Raw genomic sequence first — 13,151 nt, forward strand, 5'->3', positions numbered from 1 at the left:
ACTAACGCAAAGGGATACATGAACCTCTATGTCCAGTCACGACACTAGCCAGATTCTGGAGGCGGCCCGAGCGTCCACGGACTGACGGACGGTAAAGACGACGTCGCGTACACACGCCCCATGGACGATTACTCGGCCGTAAAAAGAACGGAATCCTGCCCCTTGCACCAACACGCACGAAACTGGAGGGTATTCTGGTGAGGGAGGGGAGTCAGTCCGGGAGAGACAAGTACCGTGTGACTCCGTGTGCCACGTTTAGGAAACAAAACAAACAAAGAGAAAAAGAGACGAACCAAGAGACAGACGCGGAACCCTCGGGGACACAGTGCTGGCCCCCCGCGGGGAAGTGGCTGGGGGACGGGGGGACGAGGCGACGGGGGGACGGAGTGACGGGCCCCGGTGGTGTCAGGAGGTGCTGAATTTCTCTACTGCACACCTGAAGCGATTGCAAAGCTCTCCATTAACGGACTGGAATTAAAATTTAAAAACTTAATTTAAAATGCATAGTTAAAAGTGGTCGTTCTATGGCGTCTTAGATGGTTCCGTGATCCTGGGTTTTCGAGGGTTTATCGTGCTGTTATTTCACCGACGCTCATTCATTAGGGATGTTTCCCCACCTCCTGCGGGGTCTCTGTGTCCAGCTCATTTTGCTGTGGCCCGTTTTTCTCGGGGATTTCCCTACACCCCCTGCTGCTGGGTGGGAACATGTTGCTCCCGGGGGCAGCCCGAGGTTTTCCCTGCTCCAGGACTAGCGCTGAGGTTAGGTTCTTGGCTTGGGGTGTCCTGCACCCAGTAGGGATGCCAATGTGCCCAGGACACGCCTACGTGATGCAGACTTGGGTCCTCCTTTGCCTGTGGGGAGAAGTCTTTCCTCTCGCCCCAGAGCTACGGGCAAAGTGAAGCTTCCTCTCTGCTTTTCTGGGTCCCGATGGCCTCTCACAGGGGAATTCTTTGGTATCAAGGCTTCAAGCAGGTTCTCCGAGGTTCCTGGGGACACAAAGCTGCGTCTCCTGTCCTGTGTGGGCAGGTAGATCCTGTTCCTGTGGGCTTCCGCTCCACGGGCCACTGTACCATCAACTCCTACGTCTGCCGTACTTCGATTCAAAGTTTAAATGAGGTACTTTATCCAACACGTCCTTGGGTCAGAAATAAAGGGCAGAAATGGGCTGGGCAGAGAATTCAAATCAGTGCCATCGGCGAAGCCACCAGAATTTGACCAAAAATGGAAGAACCCACCCAAGGAAGAACCTTGGACTTCAGAGAGTCCAAGCGGAGTAGAAACAGACAATTTTTTTTTAAAAATAATCAAAATGTAACTAATGTGTCCGAAGGAAGAAGAGACAAAGAACGTATTTCAGAAATGACCATTCCTTTTTTCCACCACGGACAAGAGGCTGATGGGTTGATGACAAAGATGTGAGCCTCATCGACGCTCTGGGTGCACCGGCCGCTAACGCCGTCCTCTACTTACGCCTTCACGTCGCAGGACAGTGGACACACTAGTTTTAGGCCTGCAGCATGGCGACGCGACACCTATGGACGCGACGAAATGCTCACCGAGGAAAGTGCGGTCGCCATCCGGGCCACCCAGAGTCATCCCGACGTCGTTGACCGCGTTCCCGATGCTGCACTTTTCACCCCCGTGACCTCTTTATCTCGTCACCGAACTTCGTCCCTCTTGACCTACTGTGCCCCATACCTACTTCACCCCCCTGTCTCCCTGGGCAGACCCAGCTCGTCCTCTGCGCGCACGTCCGTTTCTCTTTCTGTCGTAGGTGTCCGTGGGCTTGTTCACTGGTGTGTGGTTTGGGTTCTGCCTACGGGTGGAATCCGACAGTGTTTGTCTTTCTCTGTCTGACTTATTTCACTTATAATAATGCCCTCCAGGTCCATCCATGTCGTCACAGACGGCACGATCGCATTCTTATTGCATGACTGAGCAATAGTCCATTATGTGCGTGCACACACAGACACACACACACACACGCCATAGTTTCACCCATTCGTTCATCCATGGACACCTGGGCTGCTTCCCTATCTTGGCTGTTATAAACAACACGGCAGTGGACATGGGGCCGCCTTTATTCGCTGCTTGAGAAATGGCCACTCTGACCAACCTTCATGACAGAATGCACTGACCTTCTCCTGTCAGCCCTAACAGAACTACATAGCCCAGCTCTGGGCTCTGTGGAGAGTCCCAGTGCTTCTGTGGCCATATCTGCTGGGAAGTGATCAAACTTTGTTTTGCCAAATCCATCTTACGCAATCGTTTGTGTATTGAGTTATGCAAATAAAACATCGTGAGCCTTGATCTGGGCACCGAAGTTTTGTTGCAGTTGGATGTACCTCATGGGCTCAAGGGCAGATTCTAAAACTTGACTTTGAAAGAGACACAACAGGGTAATCTGGTCAGTCATCTGGGGCTAGAATCAGGGGCTGTGGGAAGACTCCGTGTCTTTCCCACTGAATTTTTAGCGTCGGTCTTCACGAGGTGAGACAAATACTCAGTGGGGATCGAGAAGCGTGCCTCAAACCACTTGCATTCTGGAAAGAAAACAGAGCACGGCACCCTTTTTCTTGCCGCTCAGCCCCTCCCCCACCTTCATTTAAACCCGGGAGAGCTCAGAAGCTCACGGAACACGCAGGATTCTGACTCCGCTTTCCTCCCTCCGCCTCTCGGATTCTCGTCTTTACTTGCCTCTCGATTAGGCGATTCCCCTAGAGCCGTGCCTCCGCCCTCCTCTCCCCCCGCTTCTCCACCTCCTTCACCTGCCCTATAACTCGAGTATTTCCAGGTGTGCAGACCCCCCCAGATCCACACCTGGCCCTGCTCCCTCCCAGGGTCGGAACCGGCTCCGCCGCCTGCGGCACAGCCCCACCTCGTGGCCGCGTGCGTGGCTGCCCCGCACGGCCCCCCCTGCACACCAGGGCGCGAACCCTGGCATCCTCCTTGGCCGTCCTTGGCCTCCTCCTCTGTCACCTGGTCCTGCTCCAGGTAAGTCTCCTAAGGCCCGAGCATTCTCTCCGACCTCCCTTCACGCCCGCCTCAGGGAGGCTGTCTCCTCTGCTCCTTCCTCCTCCCTGAGAGAAGCTTTTAGAGCGGAGCTGGAGCCCGGCTCTTTCAACGGCCTCTCCGCGGGCTTACCCACCTCTGCTCTCCAGCCAGCCCGCTGCACCCCACACCCTGCTTCCCGAGTCCCCTAAGAACGCTGGGCACAGCTGGCCCCTCCCAAATTCTAAGAACCTTCAAAAACTCCCCCTTGCTCCCTCGATAAATTCCGAATGCGTTATCTCGCATAATCCTGATACCAACAAACTCGTCCTAGGAAGGGCCAGAGAGCAAACATGGTGGGCTTTGCTGGCCACGGGCCCTCCGTCGCCAACGACACAAGACTGTGGTCACAAGCCCAAGCTTCAGACCGCAGGTGAGCGAGACAGCCGTGCCCGCGGCTGTAGCCTCCTACAGCTTTTCTGGGGATCCTGAAATTTGAATATTATGCAGTTTTCACTTGCCACAAAAGAATTATAAATTCCTTTGACTTTTTTTCCCAGCCTTTTAGAAGCAGGAAAACCATTCTTCAGTTGGGAATGGTATGAAGACAGGAGACCGAACAAGTGAGGTTCTTAAAGGGGGTCAGGCTCCCAGCACAGCCTGGAGACTGGCCTGGCGGAGAAGGGTGGGGACAGCTGTGACATCGCCTCCCCCAAGCATCCCGTGTGTAACCCAGTGTCTGGCTAGCAGGGGCTGCCCTCGGCTCAAGAGGTGCCTGCCCCCCCTTGAATTTTTGCCCCTCGTTGCAATTTGTGGGTATCTTCAGGCCAAGACTGTTGTCCAATGCTCCAAAAGTTACTTTGGGGGGGTTGTTGGGGTGGGGAGAAAACCCGGGCCCTCCAGGACAAGAAGACGGGAAGGGCCCTCAGGAGGTAGCTCTGCTCCCCGGACCCCTTACCCAGGATGCTGGGGCTTCTCCAGGCCCCAAGAGCTGGTGGACTGTGAGCTCCGCAGAAGAGAGATCATATGCGGTCATGACCTCTACTCCTAGAGCCGGGAGCACCGCCGGCTCTCAGAGAGTGTTTCTCAGACGCATCAGAAGCACAAGGCCTGGTTTCCCTGTGGTTGTGGTCAGGGAGGACAGGACGGAAGGAGAGGGGCCCTTGGAAAGGAAGGGAAGGGAACCAGACAGCTCGGGCCTCTGTCCCAGGCCGGCTACAGGACCCGGACCGAGGGCAAACACACCCAGCAAAGTGCCTGTCCCGACGGCATGGGCAGGGACAGGGACTGCGGACCCCAGACGCATGCAAGCCGGATTCTGAAGGCTGCAGAGGCATTTTGCTTTCCACCCTCTCCTAGGGCCTCGCAAGTCTGTCTGCCGGTGAGACACGGGAGATCTACCTTCCTGCAGCCTTCCGTCGGCCGCCGCCGCTCCCCCCGGAAAGATGGTTTTGACATAAATTCCAATGGGGCCATAAATGCTATCCTTTCCCCCAACGATGCTGAAGCCCAGGCCCTGGGGAGAGAAGAGGAGAGTATGCGTCAGGAGTGGGGTCCACGCTATTCCCTGGGCTGATGTTTGCCGAGGGCCTGCCCCAACCCTGAGCCAAGGCCCCAGGGAGGAGACAGGTGCCCTTGGACTCACAGACCCCCGGCCTTGGGGAAAACCAGGACTTCAGGGCCACCCTGGGCTGCGTGGGGTCACGGGCTCTCCTGCGGGTCTGATGTCCTGACCCAGAGCCAGGGATGTGGCCCGAGACCCCCGCACGACGCTGAGCCCTGGCTCGGCCGCTCTTTCTGGCAAGTCTGTCTCCGAGCCCCGGGTCAGCTCCGCGGGAAATGATGCTCATAACCTAACCCACAGGCTGGGCTTGGACCTTCAAGGAGATCCAAGCAACAAAAGCCTGCGGGAGTCATCACAGCGGCTTGCACCAGAGGAAGCCCCCGCTCTCCCACCAAGGGCTGGTCACTTCCCTTCTGTTTTTGCATCCCACCCTCCCCTTCCCAAGGACATCACTGCGACCTTGAGCCCCCTCTATTGGGTCACGAGCTGACAAACGCCCCAGGAGCTCACAGCACTGGCCGGCGGCTCTGGTGGGAGCTCAGGGGGCTCAGGAGACAGCCCCCAAAGCAGGAGCAGCCGGGAGGCTGCAGAGACAAGGCCAGGTCAGAGGCGGAGGAGCAAGGGAAAGGTGTGAGTGACGTGTGCACCGTCAGAGCGAGGAGGGAGCCCCCAGCCTTCCCCGCAGACCCGCCCGTGAGTCAGAAGAACCGCATGCAGACCCAGAGAGCAGCCGAGGAAAGTCACACATGCTGGCTCGGTTTGTGGGGGACTGAGGAGCTCCCCGCTTCCCAAGAGGGCTTGGCTGCGGCCTCAATGGGCTCCCTTCTAGACTCTCAGCTCCTGAAAGCAGGGAACACATCAGACCGGTCGCTGTCCGGCCTCTGGCAGGTGCTCAGGTGACGTGCGTCATGGAGTGAAGCCATGAGTCAGGTGACAGTTGGGTCTTTGGGTCCAGCTCCCAGGGGCATGGGGCAGTGGCTCACAGCGTGGCTCCTGGACCGACCCCACGGGGACAGAACCAGTGGGGTCACTGGTTCTGTCCGGGCCAGTGTCCCTTTGGCCAGCAGCTGCTCAGAGCTGAGCCCGTGTATCACCAGGTACCAGAGCGATGGCAGGCCCAGCGCCCATTCAGATGCCGTAGGGAACCAGGCAGGGACTGTGTTCCAGGGCAGGAGAGATGAGTGGTGTCCAAGGGTAACACGGGGCCAGGAAAAGAGAGGGGGCCTGGCCTTCCTTCCGAAGCTGCTCTGTGGCCCCTTTGATCGTGACCCTGCCTCGAGCCCTTACGGAGGCTTCGAGCTCCGCTTCCTGCTCCCGGCAGAGCTCTGCCGCTCCTACTCGCCGTCCTCCACCACGGGCCTTCCTTCCGGCACCGTCCTGCGAGGCGGCCGGTGGAGGTCCTGCTTGCGTCGGACTTGCCACCCTGCTGTGCACCCGGGCTTCCTGCACCCAACAGCTCGCCTCGCCCCGGCCCCTGCCCCTGCAGGCTGGCTCAGTCGGCCCCGTGACCTGTGATGTGCGATCACGTGGGATCTAGTGAAGGTTCAGACACGAGATCAGTTAAACCACCGTCGACCCTCTCTGCGTGCCCTTTGCTTTCTTCTGAGCACCGCAAATGACTTTAAAGCCACCAATTTTTAAAAATAAAGACTGCTGCCTAAGTCCAGGGGGAGGGAGGAAGCACTGGGATCTACGAGTCAGAAAGCCGGACTGTTAGCGAGGTCAGCGAGGAGAGAGGGCTTCTCCTTGCGCCGAGAGCAGCCGTGGTGTCAGCATTCGGTGCTTCTGTCTTCTCATTCATGCCTCTGCTGAGCTCCCGGGAGAAGGAGGGAATGGGGAGGAGGGAGAGAATATCCGGGCGCAGGGGGCCCCTCCTGACCGACCAGAAAGGAAGCGGCCAGCAAGGACATCTCCTGACACACCACACGCGACGTTGCAGCAGGTAGATCAAACGAACAAACAAAAACCCAAAACCCACTGTTTTGTTATTTAAGCATCTCGGCTCCTTGGGCTCCTCCGTGAACTTGGCAGCCACTGCCATGTCCACTCCAGAATGTTCTGGAGGGAACACAAAGAAACATTTGGGATGTTCCCCCACCACCGCTGCTTTGTCCCTCCTTTCGGGATTCCGCAGTCGTGGGCAGAACTCAGGGTGGGTGTATCAGGCGGGTGGAGACACGTGGATCGAACGTCCTCCCCAAACGTTGTGTGTCAGCTGGAGCCTTCGGGAGGGGTCAGGTCATGGGGGGTGGGGCTCACGAGAGGATGAGCGCCCTTAGGGAGGAGACCAGAGCGCTCTGTCACCCTTGCCACGTGCCCTGTGCCCACACAGCAAGATGGTCCCATCCACCCACCGGGAAAGCCGTCCTCAACGGACACCTTAGCCGTAGACGTCCAGCCTCCCCAGCGGCGAGACCGCGCTGGCTAAGCTGCCTCCAGCAGCTTGAATGGACACAGACACAACTGAAAGGATTTTCATTTAATCATCAGGGGGAATTCACTTCTAGAAAACACCCTGCCAAGAGCAAGCCGGCTGACAGTCGCCCTGCGGTAACCCGCACGGGGACACGGCGACGCTCACACGAGCAGCCAGAGCCACCAGCCCCGGCTCCTTCCTTCCCCGAACAGGACAGCTCCTTGGGAGCGTGTGTCCGTCCAGCGGCTTCTCGTGGCAGTGACCCTTGCTTACCTTGGCCTGGCCCTTCATCAGCACGATGTTGGAGATGACGGAAGCCTGCAGGCCTCCCGTGGGCTGCGCGAGCTGCGCCGTGCTGAGCGACCGTGTGGGTCTCGAGGTGCCCTGCAGGAGGGAAGCGGCGTGGGCAGGGTGAGCCGACGGGACAGCAGCACACACCTCACAGGACCGGGGAGGGCCAGAGCCCCTCTCTCGGGGGGCCCACGGCACGGCCCTCGCGTGGGGTCGATGAGGCACAGTGGGAGTCTGGTGGAGAGAGTCTGTGTTTCATGGTCCGCATGGTTTCAGCCTGGCTGAGTAGTCCTGTGTCCCTGCAGACCAGCACCTGGGAGCCCCCCGAGACCTGCCCAGTTGGCAGGTGCGCAGCAGATCCCAGACCGCACGGCCCTGGAGTGATGGGTCCTATGGCCAAAGTCGCAGACAGACGCAGGAACCCCAGCTGCCCAGAATGCCCTCGGCAGACCCTGTCTGATTCAAGACACACGTGCTGAGAGCCCTTCTTGTGCCGGGTGTGGGTGGTGGGCAAGGCACACGGAGATTTTAAAAAGGCAGAACGTAAATCCCAGGGCAGGCCCACAGGTGACTTGCACCCGAGAAGCAAAGTGTGCCTGAGAGACAGACGCCCTGTGTGCTGCAGGGAGCCACTCGGGGAGGGGACAGTGGAGCCTGGCCCATCGCTCAGGGCTGAGACTCGAGCCCCCACTGCCTTGGGCTCTTCTGGTGGCTCTTTCCAAGTTCAGCCGGTGACCTTGAGGAAGTGGCCTCACCATTCTGTGCCCGATTCCTCTTATGTAAAATCATCGGCCACTTGGAAAGTCATCTCTTTCCTAACCCTGGGACCCTGGATGCTCCCAGTTGGCAAATGAAAGACATACTAAGTCCACGAAGGGAAGGGAAGAGGAAAGTGAGACTTGCAGGCATCCACCGGGGGCCCGAGTACCGTGCGGAGAGAATCAAGCATCACTTGCCTACGGAGCCTGCACTCAGAGCGCCCGTGCTCTGCTGGGGAGAGGTATAAGAGGACAGGTGCCCAGGATGGGCACTGGGAAAAGTGTAAGGCCCATGCAGCTGGCGGGTCAGGGGCGCTCCCAGCAGAGGTGGTGTTAGGCAGGTGTCTGAAGGATGAGGTGGGCTTTCCAGAGCTGGAGAGGAGACAAAGAGGGGCTGGGTGCTGTAGACAGCTTCTGGGTGGTCGTGGGGGCCGCACGCGATGTGCTCTCCCCACGGCTTCGGGCAGGAGCAGGAAGAGGCTGGGGACACCGTGTTTCATGTCTGCTGAGCCCCCGACCTGCCAGCTGACGCCCGCAGTGGGAAGGACACATGGTGCACAGCCCGCAGCCTGGGCTCAAAGTCGGCCCGGTCCCTTGGGTTCTAAGACCTGTAAACTCAGACAGCTACTCACCTGGCCACACTCCTGCTTCTTCACTGTAAAACGGGGCAAATGCTACACATTCATTTCTGAGCTTATGAACCGCAGGCACTGCATGTAAAGCCTGTTGCCGTAGCACGGGGTTAAGAGCCCAAGGTTTCGGAGTCCTGAAGGTCTGACTTCAAGCCCCAGGGCCGTCTGCTACGGGCCACGTGCACGTGTGTGCGTTCCCTCCCCTGTCCCAGCCCGGTTCTTCGGCGACCCGCCGAGTCAGGGTGCAGGTAGGGCACAGCTGCGTCCCAGGCTCCGCTCACGTTCGCTGCCCATCGGCTCCTGATAGCGAGGATGAGGCAGCAGCTGCGTGCGGGGAAGCTCAACAGGGACCAGCCCCCCTGGGGTTCTTCCTTTGCCCAGAGCTGCCCACACCCGCTAGCCAGCCCCCCTGCCACCTCGGCCACTGCTGAGTCCGGGCCCTTCCCCACTCCCTTTCCCCGTCCGTTCTTACCGCAGCCCTGCCTGCTGGACAGTCCAGCTGTTGAGACAGAGACTTCCGGCTACTGCAGAGGGAGTAGGGCTGTCTGTCTGCACAAGCTGAGGACTTCTTGATCATCGGGAAGTCGATTTCTCCTGTGCAGTAGGGATTCACACCTGAAGCACGAGGGGAGGAAAGGGAGAAGTCATGTGTGCTCTCCGCACGCAGAGGGCCGGGGAGAACACCCTCGGAGCCGCCCCAAAGCCACGGGCTAGCGCAGGGGCAAGCTCGGGGCTCTGTCCCCCAGTCCCCTGCCACCAGGCAGCCCGAGGGCAGTTCCCGCTCCCAGTACGGAGCTGGGACCAGCACAGACCCAGGCCCGGGGTCCGGACAGAGCGGGTCCCCGAAGCACCACTGGTCTGAAAACGGCTCGTGGATGTGCTCCAGCCACGAGGAGATCGATCAAGGTCACCATCGCCCGTTGTGGGGTGGGGAGGGTGCAAAACCAGTTAAACACACTGCACTGATGGAGGTCATCGAAAACGTGGTCGTGAAAGCGGGTGCAAAGGCCCAAGTAACTTGTGAAAGGGAAACTGTACCGTGAGGCTGGCCCAGCAGTGGCGCACGTCGGTACTTTACGGTGGAGCTGAATGATGGGATGGAGACATAGAGGGGAAGACACGGGGGATACAGGAAGCCATTTTCCGGGGGGGGGAGGGGGGCACTCGGAAAATCGAGTCTCAGGTGTTCCTTAATTAATGAAACCCAACTGATCAGTTAATTAACATCCCGTGAAGGAAACCAGAAGTGGGGATAAAAATCGGACACACCTCTCGAATCGCGCAAAAATGAAGCAAACACACAGAGCAAGAAGCGGGGAACCAACGAGCCACGGGTGACCAGAATCACAGCGAGCGAAATGCAGAAAAGTGAAGAGAATATTCTCTGTAAAACCAACACCCAGAGCCTGAGCATCTCTCTTTAAAGAGACAGCCCTGTTCGCTTTTGAGATGGAACCGCACATCATTTGCAAGAGATAAAACAGACGCGCAAGAAGAGGACCACGAGAGGCAGGCGGAGACCGATCGCGGACCAGCGGAGAGCAAGCATTGATCAGCCGCGCTGGGCCCGGCTTCAAAACATGTTTACTCCTGCTTCACACCAAACAGCAAACATTAATGACGAACGGAGCAGGCTTGTTAAAAAAAAAAAAGGCAAGTTGTTTACAAATTAGAAGGAAGTTTGGCCAAATATTTCATCGTTCTCTGGATGTGGAAGAAATGTTAACATTATTAGGAAGGAAAAAAAAACATACGTTTGATTATAGAAAGATATTCTCATCTTTCTGTTAAGAAAAGACTTAAAGAGAAAACAGTAAACACAGAATGTACATCCCACAAAAGACAGCCAAATATTAACACAACTGAGAAGCTCTTTATAAATTAACACTAAAACTGATCACCCGGATAAAAAAATAAGAGGAACTCGTGCCAAAGGGAAAGGAAGAAACGAGGAACACGTAAGGTCAGCTGTGTGGAGAGGCTGGTTTTCGGGGCCAGCGAACCAGGCAGGTGGGAGCCTGCAGGTGAGAGTAAAGAATGGGCCGTGTGCAAAATGTAGACAGGGTTTAGGAAAAGAGCGAAGCCCTCCGGGTATCCAGGAACTGGCAAAAACTGGAAGCTGGCACCATCTGGGGCCTGAAGGGGCAAGGGGAGGAGACCGTCTTCTCAGAGCCCGGTGGGTGCTAGGTCCACGGAAGGTGGGCCACCCGACCTGGTATCTGGTCCCAGCCAGACAAGGTCTGCCAGGACACAGCACGGAGGCAGAGGGAACCGGGAAGACAAGCTCCAGCAGCTTCTCCTTCACCGCCCAGTCTCCTGCTGGTGCTCCTCTCTCACTGAGCTCCATGAAAAATCAAAAAGCCAGGGGGCCAGGAGGCCGGGGGACTAGGGGGCCCAGGGAGGTCAGGGGCTAGGGTCTGCTCGGTGCCCAGGGTGCAAGCAGGGCTGACTGCGTGGGCATGTGCCCTATGGAGTCACAGAGCCTCACACTCAAAGGGGCCTTGGCTTGGGTCTAATATCCCACCGACCCCCATTCTATATTTGAACAAGGTTCCCACACTTTCATTTCACACAGATCCCTACAATTCATGTAGTCGGTCCTGGGTGCGAAGCAGACCAGAAGAAAGCAGAGGTGAGGAAAGAGGAGAGTAGAGAAAAATCTGCAGCAAATAGATATTGTTAAATGCTCATATGGCGGCTATGAACAAAGAAGGAGGTACACATACACGTTACTGGAGTCTTTGCTTCTTAAACTGGGCAGCACGGATCAACTCTAAGGCATAATTAACCTTTTGAAACTCCATTTCTAGGAAATTGTTCTAAAGGGGAAAATAAGCAAAAACTTATGATTAAAAAAAAAATAACTATCAGCCCCAAAATAGGAGATGAGTTTGGGAAATCATGGTTTAGAGATGGAATGAAAGGGACCAAAGGTCGCATGGACCGTTGGCTCTGGAAGCAAGTGTGAACTCCTAACCATGCTTCTATCCACGGCCCCTCATGCTTCCCTAAGAAAATCATCACAAACGTAAGCAAAATTTCACAGACGAACTTAACACTCCTGCTTATCCTCGTGAAAACCTGAGAATAACGGGAATAACTTAGCTCTCTGACAGTAGGGAGCTGGTTGACTAGGTTAGGTGTGGTCACTCAATGAAATACAAGGGACCCACTGAGCATGGTGCTTGCAGAAGAATGTTCAAGGACACGAAGTTGTGCCGTGTGCGCGTGTGTAGACGTGTGCTCTGTGGGCATATAGAGGCATCGGAGGGGAAGAACAGAAAACATTAATATGGGTTATTTCTAACTTCAGCATGTGGTGTGGTTTTAATCTCCTCATGCTTTTCTGCATTCTTCAAATTCCCTGACTTTGGAGTAGAGCTCTTCTCTTTGCAACAACCAAGAGTCCTGATGTCCTCCAGCCTCCACTCCCATCTGGTGACAGATGAGGTGACGGGGAGCTGGGGAAAGCCAGTGGCCTTCCTAAAATCAAGGAGCACATCAGAAGACAGAGCTAGAGCAAAGCCCTTGCCTTTTATCCTCTATGTCGGCTCTTCCCAACATGGCACCTGAGTCCATCACGAGGCGGAACTGCCGAGGGAACCCTCCAGCAGACCACAGCCATGTGTAATCCAGCTGGACCCACCGAGACCTGTCCTCCCCCAGATCCCCCCACATCCCTGATGTTCCCGGTACTCAGCAACAGCAAGGCTCCATCCCGGGGACAGGTCCACGATGCACTTACTGGTTGAATTGCTGCGAGTCCTTTGGTGACAGGCTTTGGGAAGCAGGAAGGTACTACTCTGCGCTTCTACTTTTCCAGACTTTTCTCGGGAAGACGTTGTGGAAGCTTCCTGCAAAACAGTTCCCACCTTTTATTCAGCAAGTTGGTTAGAACAGAAAAGCCTGCGTAGACAGCGGCGGTTCAGGCACCAACGTTGGAAGTACTGGTTGGATTCTCTGTGTCCCCCAGTAAATTATAGGCTCTATACAGGCTGGGATTTAGAATCACCATCATCAGCTAAGCTATGGGTAGAGTCGCCCATTTAATAAAAATTGAGAGAATAGATATATTTGCACAGACACGGATCTAAGGCAAGAGATGATGTTGAATAACCATGTCAGCCAATACATGTCTGATTCTTTGTCAGGCGCTGGGGAAACGGGCATGAACGAGCCGGACAGGGCATCAATGGCGGAGCAACGCTGTTCTAGCAAAGGAAGGCCCCCAGCAAGCGAGTAAGCAAAGACGAGGGGTCGGCGATGACAGAGGACGACAAATGGGGGAAAGACCTTCCCTGGACGGGAAGCCAGGGAGACGCATTTGAGAGAAGAGCTCAGGTCACTTGCCCTGTTCTACGCATAGGAGGCACTTAGGCACTCTGTCGAATGAATGTTATGTGAATAGTTTCTTAATATCGAACCGTCCTTGCATTCTTGAGAGTATTATGATTTTATTATCTTGCTGATTTCCTTCTCTGAAGATTTAATTCAAAGC

At 56.2% G+C, this 13,151-nt stretch overlaps 1 protein-coding gene across 1 annotated transcript in view; it reads right to left on the reverse strand.

The window, feature by feature from the left end:
* The window catches only part of IL16 (interleukin 16), a 94,164-nt gene that overhangs the window by 25,772 nt on the left and 55,241 nt on the right, over positions 1-13,151 (reverse strand). The window contains exons 3-6 of the mRNA XM_044229735.1: positions 12,399-12,507; positions 9,126-9,268; positions 7,246-7,356; positions 4,394-4,508 (exon numbers count right to left, since the gene is read on the reverse strand). Coding sequence (XP_044085670.1) covers positions 4,394-4,508; positions 7,246-7,356; positions 9,126-9,268; positions 12,399-12,507 — 478 coding nt within the window. The remainder of the gene's footprint in view (positions 1-4,393; positions 4,509-7,245; positions 7,357-9,125; positions 9,269-12,398; positions 12,508-13,151) is intronic.

Source organism: Neovison vison, chromosome 13, assembly GCF_020171115.1.
Source record: "Neovison vison isolate M4711 chromosome 13, ASM_NN_V1, whole genome shotgun sequence".
NCBI classification, from domain to species: Eukaryota; Metazoa; Chordata; class Mammalia; order Carnivora; family Mustelidae; genus Neogale; species Neogale vison.